The 16810-nt window shown below is 43.3% G+C and overlaps 1 protein-coding gene across 1 annotated transcript; it reads left to right on the top strand.

The window, feature by feature from the left end:
- The first annotated feature begins 9653 nt into the window (after positions 1-9653).
- LOC121577364 (BLOC-1-related complex subunit 5) lies at positions 9654-16506 on the top strand. The gene is made up of 4 exons (XM_041891124.2): positions 9654-10026; positions 13210-13353; positions 13618-13775; positions 15354-16506. The coding sequence occupies exons 1-4, from the start codon at positions 9969-9971 to the stop codon at positions 15585-15587; spliced, it is 594 nt and encodes a 197-aa protein (XP_041747058.1). The 5' UTR covers positions 9654-9968; the 3' UTR covers positions 15588-16506.
- Positions 16507-16810: the final 304 nt, after the last annotated feature.

Here is a 16810-nt window from a genome sequence, read left to right as displayed (position 1 = left end):
GGGTTTGACGACGAACATGTAGTGAGGACCAGCCAACAAGAGCGTACAGGTCACAGTGGTGGGTAGTGTATGGGGCTTTGGAGACAAAACGGATGGCACTGTGATAGACTACATCCAATTTGCTGAGTAGAGTGTTGGAGGCTATTTTGTAAATGACATCGCGAAGTCAAGGATCGGTAGGATAGTCAGTTTACGAGGGCATGTTTGGCAGCATGAGTGAAGGAGGCTTTGTTGCGAAATAGGAAGCCGATTCTAGATTTAACTTTGGATTGGAGATTCTTTATGTGAGTCTGGAAGTTGAGTTTACAGTCTAACCAGACACCTAGGTATTTGTAGTTGTCCACATACTCTAGGTCAGACCCGTCGAGTGGTGATTCTAGTCGGGTGGGCGGGTGCCAGCAGCGTTCGATTGAAAAGCATGCATTTAGTTTTACTAGTGTTTAAGAGCAGTTGGAGGCTACTGAAGGATTGTTGTATGGCATTGAAGCTCGTTTGGAGGTTTGTTAACACAGTGTCCAATGAAGGGCCAGATGTATACAAAATGGTGTCGTCTGCGTAGAGGTGGATCTGAGAGTCACCAGCAGCAAGAGCGACATCATTGATATACACGGAGAAAAGTGTCGGCCCAAGAATTGAACCCTGTGGCACCCCCCATAGAGACTGCCATAGGTCCAGACAACAGGCCCTCCGATTTGACACACTGAACTCTATCTGAGAAGTAGTTGGTGAACCAGGCGAGGCAGTCATTTGAGAAACCAAGGCTATTTAGTCTGCCAATAAGAATGCGGTGGTTGACAGAGTCGAAAGCCTTGGCCAGGTCGATGAAGACGGCTGCACAGTACTGTCTATTATCAATCGCGGTTATAATATCGTTTAGGACCTTGAGCGTGGCTGAAGTGCACCGTGACCAGCTCGGAAACCGGATTGCATAGCGGAGAAGGTACGGTGGTATTCGAAATGGTCGATGATCTGTTTGTTAACTTGGCTTTCGAATACTTTCGAAAGGCAGGGCAGGATGGATATAGGTCTGTAGCAATTTGGATCTAGAGTGTCACCCCCTTTGAAGAGGGGGATGACCGCGGCAGCTTTCCAATCTCTGGGGATCTCAGACGTTATGAAAGAGAGGTTGAACAGACTAGTAATAGGGGTAGCGACAATTTCGGCGGCTAGTTTTAGAAAGAAAGGGTATGTGCTACAATTAGCACATACCATTACTTTCCCCAATGCTACACATTCCTTTGTCTCATGCCCTTCTGCACACTTCTCACACCTTGGAACCTCCCTCCTACACAATGCTGCCACATGCCCATAAGTTTGACACCTGTAACATCGTAATGTATTCGGCACATAAGCTCGTACAGGATAACTTATATACCCTAACTTCACTTTATCAGGCAAAGACTCAACTTCAAAACTCAAAAGAACAGACAATGACTCCTCTGTTTCCCCACTCTTGCCCACGTTTGTGTCGCACCAAACGACGAGCATCACACACACCGGGAATCTTCTCCTTCAGTTGGTCAACTTTTACATTTACTGCTACCCCAGTAATCACTCCTTTGAATGGCGCCCTTTTCTTGTGAGCGAAACAATTCACCATTCTTTCCCCCATTTGTCTAAATCTGAGCGCCTTCTCCCTCTGACCAACAGAAACACAAACAATTATCACTAGACCACTTCTGGTTACCCTCACCGATTCCACTTTACCCAACGCTCTTTTCACCCATCTTGAAACCACAAATGGATCAGCCAAATCGCAAGGCTCCACTTTTTCCAAAAATTTCACTCCTACTGTCACAGACTCATCTTCATCCTGACCTTCTGTGCAATCCTCAGGCTCCGAGTATTTCACCACACCTTCCACCTCCGATACTTCACCCTCATTCACTTCCATTTCTCCTCCTGTCTTTAGCTCACTTTGCTTACATTTCCTTCCATTCTTCTTTAACAAACCTTCTCCATTTTTCCCGCCATTTTTAACAGACTCAAGCTCACAGTCTTCCTCCCTCTCTCTCTTAGACCTCCTCTGCCTCTCTTTTCCCTCCATTCCTCCTCCGTCATACAGGTATACGTTTCCTTATGATAATACTGCACTTCTCCTGATATACATCTGTTTCTTGCTTTCTCAAGGGACTCCATTTACCTTCCTACTCTCCCTTTCTACACTTATTCATAGCGCTTTTGATAAAATATGAGCAATAAACTTCGGTCCTTCTTCGCTACCTCAGTCTAAGGGTGCGTTCGTAAATTCACTCTGGCTATGTCAGGGTGCGATGTGTATGCGGCAAGTGAAGTCAATCGCAGGACACAGAGTACTAGCAGACTTACTTTACTAAATGTAAAACACAAAACAAAACCTCCGAACCTGGAGGGAAAAACACCATACACGTAGTATGGAAAATACAGCAATGCCGATACCGACTAGACACAAACAATAACACACAAATACCAAACGTAAGACAAGGGTAATTATAGGCTAGACAATCAAACATAATAGACAACAGGTGTAACTACTCAAGACAAAACAAGACAAACGAAGAAACATAGATCGGAAGTAGCTAGTACTCCGGGGACGACGAACGCCGAAGCCTGCCCGAGCAAGGAGGAGGAGCAGCCTCGGCAGAATCCGGCTGTGCGCCGACCCCGGCCTCGGGGACGGCCAGGAGGACGCGGAGCAGGGCGAGTCGGATGACTTCGGTGGAACTCCGTCAAAAGGGAGGGATCTAAGATGTCCCTCCTAGGAACCCAGCACCGTTCCTCCGGACCGTACCCCTCCCACTCCACGAGATACTGCAGACCCCCCATCCGACGTCTCGAATCCACGATGGACCGGACTGAGTATGCCAGAGCCCCCTCGATGTCCAGTGGGGGCGGAGGAGCCTCTCGTATCTCATTCTCCTGGAGTGGACCAGCTACCACCGGCCTGAGGAGAGACACATGGAACGAGGGGTTAATGCGGTAATTTATGGGCAGTTGTAACCTATAACATACCTCGTTCAATCTCCTCAGGACTTTAAATGGCCCCACAAACCGCCGACCCAGCTTCCGGCAGGGCAGGCGAAGGGGCAGGTTTCGAGTCGAGAGCCAGACTCGATCTCCAGGTGCATAAACTGGACCCTCACTGCGGTGGCGATCGGCGCTCGCCTTATGCCTACTGATAGCCCGCTGCAGATGGACATGCGCAGCGTTCCATGTCTCCTCTGAGCGCCGAAACCACTCATCCACCGCAGGAGCCTCGATCTGGCTCTGATGCCAGGGTGCCAGGACCGGCTGATACCCCAACACACACTGAAAAGGAGTAAGATTAGTGGAGGAGTGGCGAAGTGAGTTTTGGGCAATCTCTGCCCAGGGGATATACCCCGACCACTCCTCCTGCCGGTCCTGGCAATAGGACCTCAGAAACCTACCCACATCCTGGTTTACTCTCTCCACCTGCCCATTACTTTCAGGGTGAAAACCCGAGGTAAGGCTAATCGAGACCCCCAAGCGTTCCATAAATGCCCTCCAGACTCTAGAGGTGAACTGGGGACCCCGATCAGACACTATATCCTCAGGCACCCCGTAGTGCCGGAAGACGTGTGTAAACAGGGCCTCAGCAGTTTGTAGGGCAGTAGGGAGACCTGGCATTGGAATGAGACGGCAGGCCTTAGAAAACCGATCCACAACGACCAAAATAGTGGTATTCCCCTGGGAGGGGGGAAGGTCTGTGACAAAGTCCACCGATAGGTGAGACCACGGCCGTTGTGGAACGGGTAGGGGTTGTAACTTCCCCCTGGGCAGGTGTCTAGGTGCCTTACACTGGGCGCACACCGAGCAGGAGGAGACATAAACCCTCGTCCAGGTCCTGAGGCAGCAAAGCATCCCCAAACCATCACACCACCACCACCATGCTTGACCTTTGATATGATGTTCTTACTGTGGAATGCAGAGTTTGCCAGGCATTACTGGAACCATGTCGTCCAAAAAGTTATACTTTTGAATCATCTGTCCATAGAACGTTCTTCCAAGAGTCTTGATGATCATCCAGGTGCTTTTTGGCAAACTTGAGTCAACTTTTTGGACGAGATGGGTCCCATTATGCCTGGCGAAAACCAAACACTGCATTCCACAGTAAGAACATTATACCAAAGGTCAAGCATGGTGGTGGTGGTGTGATGGTTTGGGGATGCTTTGCTGCCTCAGGACCTGGACGACTTGCCTTAATAGAAGGAACCAAGAATTCTGCTCTGTATCAGATCATTCTACAGGAGAATGTCAGACCATCCGTCTGTGAGCTGAAGCTGAAGCGCAGCTGGGTCATGCTGCAAGACAATGATCCAAAACACACAATCAAGTCTACATGAAAATTGCTAAAAAGCAACAAATTTGAAGTTTTGGAATGGCCTAGTCAAAGTCCAGACCTAATCCCAATTGAGATGTTGTGGCAGGATTTGAAACGAGCAGTTCATGCTTGAAAACCCACACGTCACTGAGTTAAAGCAGTTCTGCATGGAAGAGTGGGCCAAAATGAGAGACTGATCAACAACTACAGGAAGCATTTGGTTGGAGTCATTGCAGCTAAAGGTGGCACAACCAGTTATTGAGTGTAAGGGGGCAATTACTTTTTCACACAGGGGAATTGGGTGTTGCATAACTTTGTTTATGAAATAAATGAAATAAATATGTAATTGTTGTGTTATTTGTTCACTTATGTTCCCTTTATCTAATATTAGGTTTTGGTTGAAGATCTGATAACATTCAGTATCACAAATATGCAAAAGTAGAGAAAATTAGAAAGGGGGCAAATACTTTTTCATAGCACTGTAAATAGATAATTTGACGTATTTTATTTCTAATATTGTATTATTTATACCAGCATTTATTTTGAAAGTTTACACAAATACTGGTATGTTGAAAGCTATTGTGTAGGCTATATGTAAAGAAATTCACTTTTAATAAAATGCAAATAAATGTTATGGGAATTACTCAATAGAGTCTGCAAAACTGAAATGGGTCTCTTGTGCTGGGCAACGGGTTTAATACAGCGTACTGGTGACTCCTTACTCCACCCACTCCATTCACTGCAATGCAATACACAGTATGTACTGTACAGTGGAGAGAACAAGTATTTGATACACTGCCGATTTTGCAGGTTTTCCTACTTACAAAGCATGTAACAGATCTACAATTTTATCCCTGATGTCCGTACACAGCTCTCTGGTCTTGGCCATTGTGGAGAGGTTGGAGTCTGTTTGATTGAGTGTGTGGACAGGTGTCTTTTATACAGGTAACGACATCAAACAGGTGCAGTTAATACAGGTAATGAGTGGAGAACAGGAGGGCTTCTTAAAGAAAAACTAACAGGTCTGTGAGAGCCGGAATTCTTACTGGTTGGTAGGTGATCAAATACTTATGTCATGCAATAAAATGAAAAATTAATTACTTAAAAATCATACAATGTGATTTTCTGGATTTTTGTTTTAGATTCCGTCTCTCATAGTTGAAGTGTACCTATGATAAAAATGACAGACCTCTACATGTTTTGTAAGTAGGAAAACCTGCAAAATCGGCAGTGTATCAAATACTTGTTCTCCCCACTGTATATGGGATACATGTTGGCTTGTAGAGAGAACTTTTCTACCTGTCTCAGATAAAGTGGGGTGGAAAATACTCAATAGGGTCTCTACTATCCAAATATGGTTTGTTTTGGAGGGGGACTGTGTCATACATACCCAGCAGCACTTCGTTCTCCACCCCCTCCAAGGCACCCAATGCAATACACCGTAATAGACTGTACATGAGCTACATATTGGCTTGTGAGAAAGCTTTCCTACCTGTTTTATAAACTGGGGTGTGAAATACTCAGTAGGGTCTCTACTCACCAAATATGTGTAGTTTTGGAGGGGGACTGTGTCGCACGGCTTGCTGCTGGCTTTTCACTCCGCCCCCTCCATATGTGTTGATTATCAGTTGTAAAGACAAAACAATTTAACACTTGTTTTTGCTTACCGTGTTTACTTTCAGTGTGAAATAAAATGTAAACAAAGACACAATGTAAACAATGACGGACTGGCATACCTGTTAACGACATAGATTACCCTAATGGTGATGGTAATGTATGCACCTTTACACATTTAAATCAGCCCAAGGCCAACCTTGACGTGTACCAAAAATGCATCAGTTCAATCGCTTGGCCTGACAAATAAAATATTCTTTTTTTCCTAGTAAAATCATGCCAAAAAAAAATCAGTGAGCAAGTACAGTCCTGTGAGCCAGATTAAGATATTGATATTGATGTTATTCCAACATCTAACTATTTCCCCTATCATCTTGAGGGTAAAGCCTTTCCTGTTTTCAAAGAATGTCACAAAAAGATTACTTAAAACAAACATTAGGAGTCTAAATCAGTGATTCAGCAAAGTCATTTCACAGTTGGATGCAGTGAAAACAGGACAGACTACACAACCATTGCTTCAACAGATGCTTCAAGACAGCGATGTGTGACATTCTAGAATATTTTGTGAAGGAAATGCTACCTGCAAATTTCTTAGCCAATGATCTCCTCCACATTCATTGTTTATGCTCTCAAAATTGCAGCCAGAGCAAGAAAGCCATGTACAGCCAGGGTAAAAAAAGAATATTTGAACTGCAAGCATCCCAAGAAATCAAGATTTGTAAAACATGTAATACTGCTAACAACTTTCAGCGGTCAAGCTTTAATGTCATCCATGCTCCAGAGACATTACGTGTGAAGGTAGACAGGCCAGCAGAGAGCTGTTTACCCAAGAGCTTGAATCTATCCTGCATGTACAGTATAATATACACCTTTATGAATTATCTAGTATTATAGGATTTTCTAATAATGACCTATTTGTGAAATTGTACACACTACATGGCAAGCTCTGGTATATCGACTGCACTCAAGTATCAAAATCAAGTGTGGGCTTTACCTTAGAAGGTCCAATAATTTTTGAAGCAAGCTGTGTTCTATCTGGTGTCATACGAAAAGAAATACAGTGAAAAAGTCCTACATTTTCTTCAGAAAGAAATGCCATCTGTGCTCTGACAAATGCACAAACAATGACTCATCTGGGTCTAAACTTCAAATTCCAAAGACAACCAAAACTCTTCCATCTCCACTTACTTAAGATGATTATAACATATTAAGCAATGAAAACAAGTAGTTCAATGACCAAAGAATTGATGGGCATAATGCTCTTTTGAAGTCACATCTGAAGGAACAATTTGTGTTAATGTCTCCTGCATCTTTTGTGAGTCAGGAATTACAGAATCTGTTTTGTTACAGCAAAGCGGTTATGCCAAATGTGTCTGGAACGGTGCACAATTGATGACGTTTTGAGCATGTGATAGTGCCTGTGAACTTAAAGTCACATTGGACAGTTATAGATTAAATCTTACAATTATGGATTCCTTAAGCCAGTATGAAAGAGAATTAAAGGATACACTACTTCCACTTAAGAAATACCTGGCATTACAGAATCTGGCAATTCATGGATTTGTGGTGGATGTGACACTAAACTATGAATTTTCTCATCGGTGCCGCCATTTTAGAAAACAGACAGATGGTAGTTGTTGTGGTGTTTATAATAATAATAACATGCCATTTAGCAGAAGCTTTTATCCAAAGCATACATTTTTTAAAGCTTTTTTGTGTGTGTATGGGTGGTCCCGGGGATCGAACCCACTACCTTGGCGTTGCAAGCGCCGTGCTCTACCAGCTGAGCTACAGAGGACCATGTGTGCTTATTCTCTAAAGCAGTCTTATTAGAGGGAAATGTGAATACAATTTGTCACAATGGCATGCAAGAGTATGTTTTATGAGTGATCAGAGAGAAAAATACTATGTAATACATTTTAAACTCTACAGAAAATGCCTTTCCTGACCTTGATAGATAATAAACACCTCTGTATTATGTATTATCTTTCAATCTTGTCTCTGTCATTGGTTTTGAAAACGTGTTTAATAGGACTTTACAATATACTGCTAACCTTGATAGAAAAGCAACACATAGAGGCCTATAACTTGTAAATAATGTTCTCCATTATTGTTCTGAAAGCTTGATTACGCTGTGTACTGTTAGCCTTTTAGCCTTGTTGCCTCTTGTAATACATTTTTAACTCTACAAAAAGTGCCTTTGCTGACCTTGATTGATAATCATGACAATATAGCTTGTAAATAATCTTGTCTCTGTTATTATTCTTTCAAACTAGGTAACAAGGCCTATGCCTTTACTGTATATTGCAAACCTTGATAGACATATCGGCCTACAACTTGTGAATAATTTTCTCTGTTGCTGTTCAGAAAGTGTGATTTTACTGTGTCCTAATAGCCTGGTTAATATTCATTACATTTAACTTCTAAATAAATTAGATTTCGTTTTGATAAAAAAGGTTGGCTTTTGTGTTTCTTTTTTTTATGACTGTGTATTGATTTCAGGACCATGGATAGTACCAGGTCATTTAAAGCGTTGTTGCTGCATATGTGCACAACAGTCCCCTTCCAAATCTACTTTGGTTAGTAGAGACCCTAATGAGAATTTCACACCCCAGTTTATGCGGCCGGTAGAAGAGTTCTCTCAACAAGCCGATATGTATCTCATGTACAGTCTATTACGGTGTATTGCATTGGGAGCTATGGAGGGGGTGGAGAATTAAGTGCTGCTGGGTATGTATGACACAGTCCCCCTTCAAAACGAACCATATTTGGTTAGTAGAGACCCTATTGAGTATTTTCCACCCCTTTAGCTGAGACAGGTAGAAAAGTTCTCTCTACAGCCCAATATTCTCAACATACCAGTGTCAACATGGTATTTTGTTCATTATTGATGTAAAAAAATATTATATATTTGTTTTCATAAATAATGTATTGTATTTTGGGGGTTGGGGTATATAAACTACAGAGTCAGAGCATTTATCCCAAGACCATTGTAAAGCTTTGGTCATGTTTCAGGTGTTTGCAGGAGAGAGAAGCCGAGATGTCCAAGTTGTGGAAAACATCATATCATCTGTTTTAAAAGTGAGGAAACTGTGACATGTAGCAATTGTGGTGGGAACCATGAAGCTACGTCTTTCGATTGCCCGACAAGGGTAAAAGAGAATGAGGTGGCCAAAGTCAGGGCTGTCCAGAGCATTTCATATGCAGCAGCTGTTAAAAGGGTTGAGGGTTTGAATGGTGCTCTTGAAGAGTCCATGGTGGTGGATAGGCCTTTCGTGTTGCAGGGGTTGCCTTTCACCAGCAGGACCCTGACATTGTAAAGGTTAAGAAGGTGGCCTTTATAGCTATGGTGATTAATGGCACTGCCAAGGTGGAGAGAAAGTCCAGGAAGATAGATATCATTGTGGATGCGGCGGAGCGGTTCCTGGGATTGAAAGATTTCTCGGCAGAGGAGTTACATGGAATAGTGTCACAAGCCGTACCACCCTCTCAGGCCCTAGAGCCTGAGAAGAGAGATATGGAGATTTTAAAGAAGGAAGAAGTGGGAGTTTTGTTTTATTTTTGTCAATGTAGTATTTTTATTTGGGTGGATTAAGTTAGTTTCCCTATTACATATGGATTTTCTTTTTACCTTGTTTTGGTTTTTCAACCCGTCCAGTTGGTGGCGGCAATACACCTTTTGGGGTTGTAGTCCGCCATAAAACACACAGAAGAAGACAACGTTTGTTTACGGAAGTAGCGAGCTTGGAAATGCTAGCTATCAGATTGTTAGCATAATTTACTTAAATAAAAAATCGTTTGCTGAATCATGATAGCATCATGATGGTAAAGATTTCATAGAAATCAACAGGCGCGGTCTAATAGAACAAGATAACTAAGCTAAGAGATGTGCTAGCGACGTTTTCTAGCTAGCGTAGCTTGTTTATCATTCAACCGTCTGTTAGCGTGGTACAGCTAACGTTAGCTTGATAACTAACTGATTGGATTTAGGTCTCCCGAGGTGGCGAATTGAAGCCATAGGATAACCGACACGATGGGGGCCGAGCAAAGTGGTGATTCTGAGCACAAGCACTCTGAGTACAGCACCTCAGGTAAGGGAGGACACGCAGGTTGTCTGTCTAGTAGGTGACGCGCAAAGTGCAACGCTCCTTGACCTCTTTTACACATAGGATACTGAAAAAATGGTGATTGTGTTTTGTAGTTTACATCCTGCAGTTTCATATTAGCAGGATGGCCTATGATGTGTCCCAAATGACACGCTATTCGCTATATAGACCATTACTTTTAACCAGGGCCCATAGTGCTAGGTCATTGTTTAGAAGCCTCTCTAGTTAGCTATCTTTCAACATAAAACAATTACAAAGGAGACAAGGGAGTTGATCGTGGACTACAGGAAACGAAGGGTCGAGCACGCCTTAATTCACATCGACGGGACTGTAGTGGAGAGGGTCGAGAGCTTCAAGTTTCTCTATCTACATCACTAAGGACCTATCATGATCCAAACACACCAACACAGTCACGAAGAGGGCATGACAATGCCTCTTTCCCCCTCAGGAGGCTGAAAAGATTTGGCATGGCCCCTCAGATCCTCAAAAAGTTATACAGCTGCACCATTGACTGGCTGCAACACCGCTTGGTATGGCAACTGCTTGGCATCCGACTGCAAAGCGCTACAGAGGGTAGTGTTGGTGAAACCATACAGGAGAGGAAGTACAGAACCAACGACGCTAGACGGAGAGGAATATGTTTAAGCAAAAGGCAGTTTATTAAACACAGAGATAGCTGGTATCTGCTCAAGCTACATGCATGGACCCATTTCAGTTGCCTCTTATGGAGACAGTTGAAAAGGGATCAAAAACAGAGTTTTCAGCATTACTTTATACAATGCAACACAAAGGAAGGGGTCCTTCTTCTAGTCCCTTGATTGGTTCCGGAGGCGTAGGAGGCGGGTCTGCTCTGTCCAGAGTAGAAGCCCCATTTTGTGCACGGCAGAGTCCTCTGCCCTAGGCACCCGACCAGTAGAAAGAAGTGCAGTGTGTGTGTGTGCGTAACTCGTGAGGCATGAGGATGAGTGTGCGTATGCATGGAGATGTGTGTGTGAATGTGTGTATGTTCTCAAAGGAAAGTCTCGTGGGGAGCAACCAGATTGTGGCCTGTGGCGTGGGAGTTGTCCTTGAGAAGATATTGGCTCTGTCCATTGTTCTTGCATAGGAACAGCATTGATTGAAAACAAGCTCCTAACATTAAAATGGGTCATGCACAAGATTTTAGTCAGACCAAGCTATAACATTTTAATATTTACTACGACAGTAGTGCGTATGGCCCAGTGCCAAGCTCCCTGCCATCCAGGACCTCTATACCAGGCGGTGTCAGAGGAAGGCCCTAAAAATTGTCAAAGACTCCAGCCACCCAAGTCATAGAATGTTCTCTCTGCTACCGCACAGCAAGTGGTCCTGGAGCGCCAAATCTGAGGGCCCATGCCAAATCTTTTCAGCCTCCTGAGTGGGAAGAGGGTGTTGTCGTGCCCTCTTCACGACTGTGTTGGTGTGTTTGACCGGAGCGCCAAGTCTGGCACCAAAAGGCTCCTGAACAGTTTCTACCCCCAAGCCATAACACTACTGAACAGTTAGTCACATGGCTAGCCAGACTATTTGCATTGACCCCCTATTGCACTGGCTCTATATACACTCACTGGACTCTACCCACACACTCACACATACTACACTGACACTCCAACAAACACACACACATATGCATATTGACGCCACACAAACTCACACTGTAGACACACTTCCACACTCTTTTACACTCTTCACATACACTTCTCCTACTCTGTTTTATTATCTATCCTTATTGCCTAGTCACCTTTACCCCTAGCTACATGTACATTTTACCTCAACTACCTCGTACCCCTGCACATTGACTCGGTACCGGTACTCCTTGTATATAGCCTTGTTATTTTTGTAAAATATGTTTTTTGTGTAATTTTATTTTGGATTTGAGACAATACACAAATATACATATAGACTGAGTGTATAAAACATTAGGAACACCTTCCTAATATTGAGTTGCACCACCTTTTGCCCTCCGAACAGCCTAAATTAGTCTGGGCATGGACTCTACAAGGTGTCAAAGCGTTCCACAGGGTTCCTGGCCCATGTTGACTCCAATGCTTCCCACATGCTGGATGTCCTTTGGGTGGTGGACCATTCTTGATACACGCGGGAAACTATTGAGCGTGAAAAACCCAGCAGTGTTGCAGTTCTTGACACACTCAAACCGGTGCGCCTGGCACCTGCTACCATACCCCGTTCAAAGGCACATAAATACTTTGTCTTGCCTGTTCACCCTCTGAATGGCACACATACACAATCCATGTCTCAAGGCTTAAAAATCCTTCTTTAACCTGTCTCCTCCCCTTCATCTACACGGATTGAAGTGGATTTAACAGGTGAAATCAATAAGGGATCATATCTTTCACCTGGTCAGTCTGTCATGGAAAGAGCAGGTGTTCTTAATGTTTTGTACACTCCGTGTACAAAGACAATAGACAACTTAACATTCCACAAACAGATCCACTAAATAGACATGACGTTGACTAGGATTTAATGCCCAACCTTCAACATAAAGAAAAAAGACAAATAAAGACAAAACATCAACTCGGACATACATAAATGTCAACAAACATTAATGACATCACACTTGCTCAGACCCACATGCTCACACCGTATTCATACCCATCCCGTCCGTCTCAGAATAACATTCCTTTCCATTTCTCATCTTTTGGATATCTCTAGTGCTTGTAACACTTTATGCCATATGGCTTCAAATTGCACTATTTTGTTTCTCTCTGTAGCCAACATTGTTTCAATATTTAAATAATTTATTTGATTCATCCACTGTCTTAATGATGGAGGATCATTTGATTTCAAGTTTTTAATTAAAGGTTTTTTCAGAATGATTGATGAGATAAGTATGGTCCAACCCATTGCATATCTTACCGCACCCTCATATGCAATGTCTTGAAAAAGTATGCAGATACAGATTCAAAGTAAAGTTACATTGTAAAACTTCTGACAGCCAACGTTCTAACTCTAACTGTTTGTACTTTTTAACTCATTGTTGGGAAAGGGCTCGTAAGTAAGCATTTCACTGTAAAGTCTACACTTGTTGTATTTGGCGCATGTGACAAATACATTTTATTTGTTTTTGTTTTGTTTTTATTTGAATTACTTATAGTTGGGAACATTCTTTCAATTGCTTTGTTGTTGCAGTGATGCCCTCACCGGCAAAGCAGAAGGCTAAAATGGATGACATTGTGGTGGTGGCCCAGGGGACACAGTCATTGCGCAACATCCACAATGACCCTGATGTCATCAAGCTTCAGGAAATCCCCACTTTTCAGCCATTGTTGAAAGGTAAGGTCAACGGCCTCTAACCTGGATCTAGACCTCTTCTCTGCCTCTACAGTATTATAGCGATTCGGAGGAGAAAGCAGACACAAGTTTGTGCTTCTCAACGCCAGGGTGAATACAGTACATAATAGTCCAGGAAAATCATAATGTGCCATATGACAATGTGTAAAATTATGAATAGGCCAAGACATTCCATTATGACCATGAAGTCTACAGAAAGACTGATAATGTCCAGTGTTTTGAGGGTCAGTCTGTCCATGTCTCTAGGTGTGCTGAGTGGCCAGACATCCCCCAGCAGTGTGTGTCTGGAGCGGCTGGACTCTGCCCAGGTGCTGCAGCTCTGCATCCGCTACCAGGACCACCTACACCAGTGTTCTGAGGCCGTGGCCTTCGACCAGAACGCCCTGGTCAAGAGGATCAAAGAGGTAACTAATGGCGTTATTAACTGTCTGCATCCCTATAGATAGACGAAAGTGGCCTCCTCGTCTCCTTTCCTTCATCTGCACTGAACTCACAGATGAAGGAAAGGAGGAGAGGAAGCCACTTTAGGCTATTGAGATACAGTTGAAGTCGGAAGTTTACATACACCTTAGCCAAATACATTTAAACTCAGTTTTTCACAATTCCTGACATTTAATCCTAGTAAAAATTCCCTGTTTTAGGTCAGTTAGGATCACAACTTTATTTTAAGAATGTGAAATGTCAGAATAATAGTAGAGAGAATGATTTATGTCATCTTTTATTTATTTCATCACATACCCAGTGGGTCAGAAGTTTACATACACTCAATTAGTATTTGTAAATTGTGTAACTTGGGTCAAGTTTCCCACAATAAGTTGGGTGAATTTTGGCCCATTCCTCCTGACAGAGCTGGTGTAACTGAGTCAGGTTTGTAGGCCTCCTTGCTCGCACATGCTTTTTCAGTCCTGCCCACACATTTTCTATAGGATTAAGATCAGGGCTTTGTGATGGCCACTCCAATACCTTGACTTTGTTGTCCTTAAGCCATTTTGCCACAACTTTGGAAGTATGCTTGGGGTCATTGTCCATTTGGAAGACCCATTTGCGACCAAGCTTTAACTTCCTGACTGATGTCTTGAGATGTTGCTTCAATATATCCACATAATTCTCCTTCCTCATGATGCTATCTATTTTGTGAAGTGCACCAGTCCCTCCTGCAGCAAAGCACCCCCACACCATGATGCTGTCACCCCCGTGCTTCACGGTTGGGATGGTGTTCTTCGGCTTGCAAGCACCCCCTTTTTCCTCCAAACATAACGATGGTCATTATGGCCAAACAGTTCTATTTTTGTTTCATCAGACCAGAGGACATTTCTCCAAAAAGTACGATATTTGTCCCCATGTGCAGTTGCAAACCATAGTCTGGCTTATTTATGGTGGTTTTGGAGCAGTGGCTTCTTCCTTGCTGAGCGGGCGTTTGGAAATTGCTCCCAAGGATGAACCAGACTTGTGGAGGTCTACCATTTTTTTTCTGAGGTCTTGGCTGATTTATTTTGATTTTCCCATGATGTCAAGCAAAGAGGCACTGAGTTTGAAGGTAGGTCTTGAAATACATCCACAGGTACACCTCCAATTGACTCAAATTATGTCAATTAGCCTATCAGAGGCTTCTAAAGCCATGCTGTTTAAAGGCACAGTCAACTTAGTGTATGTAAACTTCTGACCCACTGCAATTGTGATACAGTGAATTATAAGTGAAATAATCTGTCTGTAAACAATTGTTGGAAAAATTACTTGTCATGCACAAAGTAGATGTCCTAACCGACTTGTCAAAACGATAGTTTGTTAACAAGAAATGTGTGGAGTGGTTGAAAAACAAGTTTTAATGACTCCAACCTAAGTGTATGTAAACTTCCGACTTCAACTGTACATGCCATATCACCAGAACGCCTGTGTCACTTGTGTGCTCTATGTGTGCCACAGCCAGAAAGGCATATTCAATCATTCAGAAAGGCATATTCTTTCCTCACTCTTCCTCCCAGATGGACCTATCGGTGGAGACTTTGTTCAGCATCATGCAGGAGCGTCAGAAGCGCTACGCCAAGTACGCTGAGCAGATCCAGAAGGTGAACGAGATGTCCATGATCCTGCGGCGTATCCAGATGGGCATCGACCAGACCACCCCTCTGATGGAGAGGCTCAACAACCTGCTGCCGGAGAGCGAACGCCTGGAGCCCTTCAGCATGAGGCCGGAGGGGGACGCTGCAGCCATGTAGTAGTAGTAGCATTGCCTGGGTACGCTGATACACTCACTGTCATGGACCTCTAATCTAGCCACCCATGCCTCTGCCCATCACCACACCAGAGAGACTTTTAAAAGCTCTTTATTGAACCATTCGTGTTGAACAGAAGAGACAGAGAGAGAGAGGAAAAGAGAGGGAGGGAGCAAAAGAAAGAGAGAACGCTGCCCCACCGGCTCCTCAAGCCATCCTGAGCCCTTCACGTCCACAACTCACCATCCGACCAGGCCTAGACTTTTAGCTCTTCACCATAAGCCATACTCACTTCCCACCCCATCCAGCAGAAGCAGTGGGGTACAGGGACAGCTGCACCCCACACTGGGGTTTACATGTCAGTGAGTGTCAACCACCTTCGGTCAAGGAATAGGAAGACGGCAAAACAAGAGTTTACATGATGTTGCACTGAAGGGAACCTTCTTGGATTACTGGTACTTTGAAAAAACCACAAGGAGTGTGGCGACAAAATGACTTCCAAAAATGACTTAATCTCCAGAAGTGATATGGGTCATAGATGAGCTCAGAAGACTCCCATAAAAGAAGTTAACTGTTGGACCTTGAACTGTCTGTATTTTTGTTTGGGGGGGGGGGGGGAAATGTTATTTTCCAAAATTATTTAGCTTATTTTTCAGCTCTTGCAACTGACCTATATATTCTGTGTTGCACAGTGCAGTATGTGATAAACCTAGTAGTCTCTAGGCCTACACATAGCTACAGCTTTGTGGAAGATCATTTATGGATATCAATTCAAACCATCAATAGTAATCTTCGTGAATTCTGTGAAAGTTATGAGTGTTAGATGCTTGAATATGTTGGTTTCTCTGTGAGTATTTCAAATGGCTTACATAACAACGAAGACGTTTATTTTGGAAAGAAATAAACAAATTAGGAATTTGAATCGTTTGAATTTCTTGCAAAATGTATAAAGGTGCTTTTACTATTCTGTTTACTAAAGAATCAGATACTGACCCTCTCAATTGGATATGATGATTGGTTATAGGATATTATCATTTGGCGTTATAACATAGTCAGGTCCAAATGTATTGGCACCCTTGATAAAGATGAGCAAACTATACAATAAATAATAGAGACCAGCCACCCAGACAGCTGATGAAACGGAGGAGTTTTCTGTCTGTAATAAAGCCCTTTTGTGGGGAAAAGCTGTCTGGGTCTGGCATCCCCAGTGGGTGGGCATATGCCCT

Source organism: Coregonus clupeaformis, chromosome 11 (assembly GCF_020615455.1).
Source record: "Coregonus clupeaformis isolate EN_2021a chromosome 11, ASM2061545v1, whole genome shotgun sequence".
Classification (NCBI taxonomy): domain Eukaryota; kingdom Metazoa; phylum Chordata; class Actinopteri; order Salmoniformes; family Salmonidae; genus Coregonus; species Coregonus clupeaformis.
This window is presented reverse-complemented; position numbering and strand designations above follow the sequence as displayed.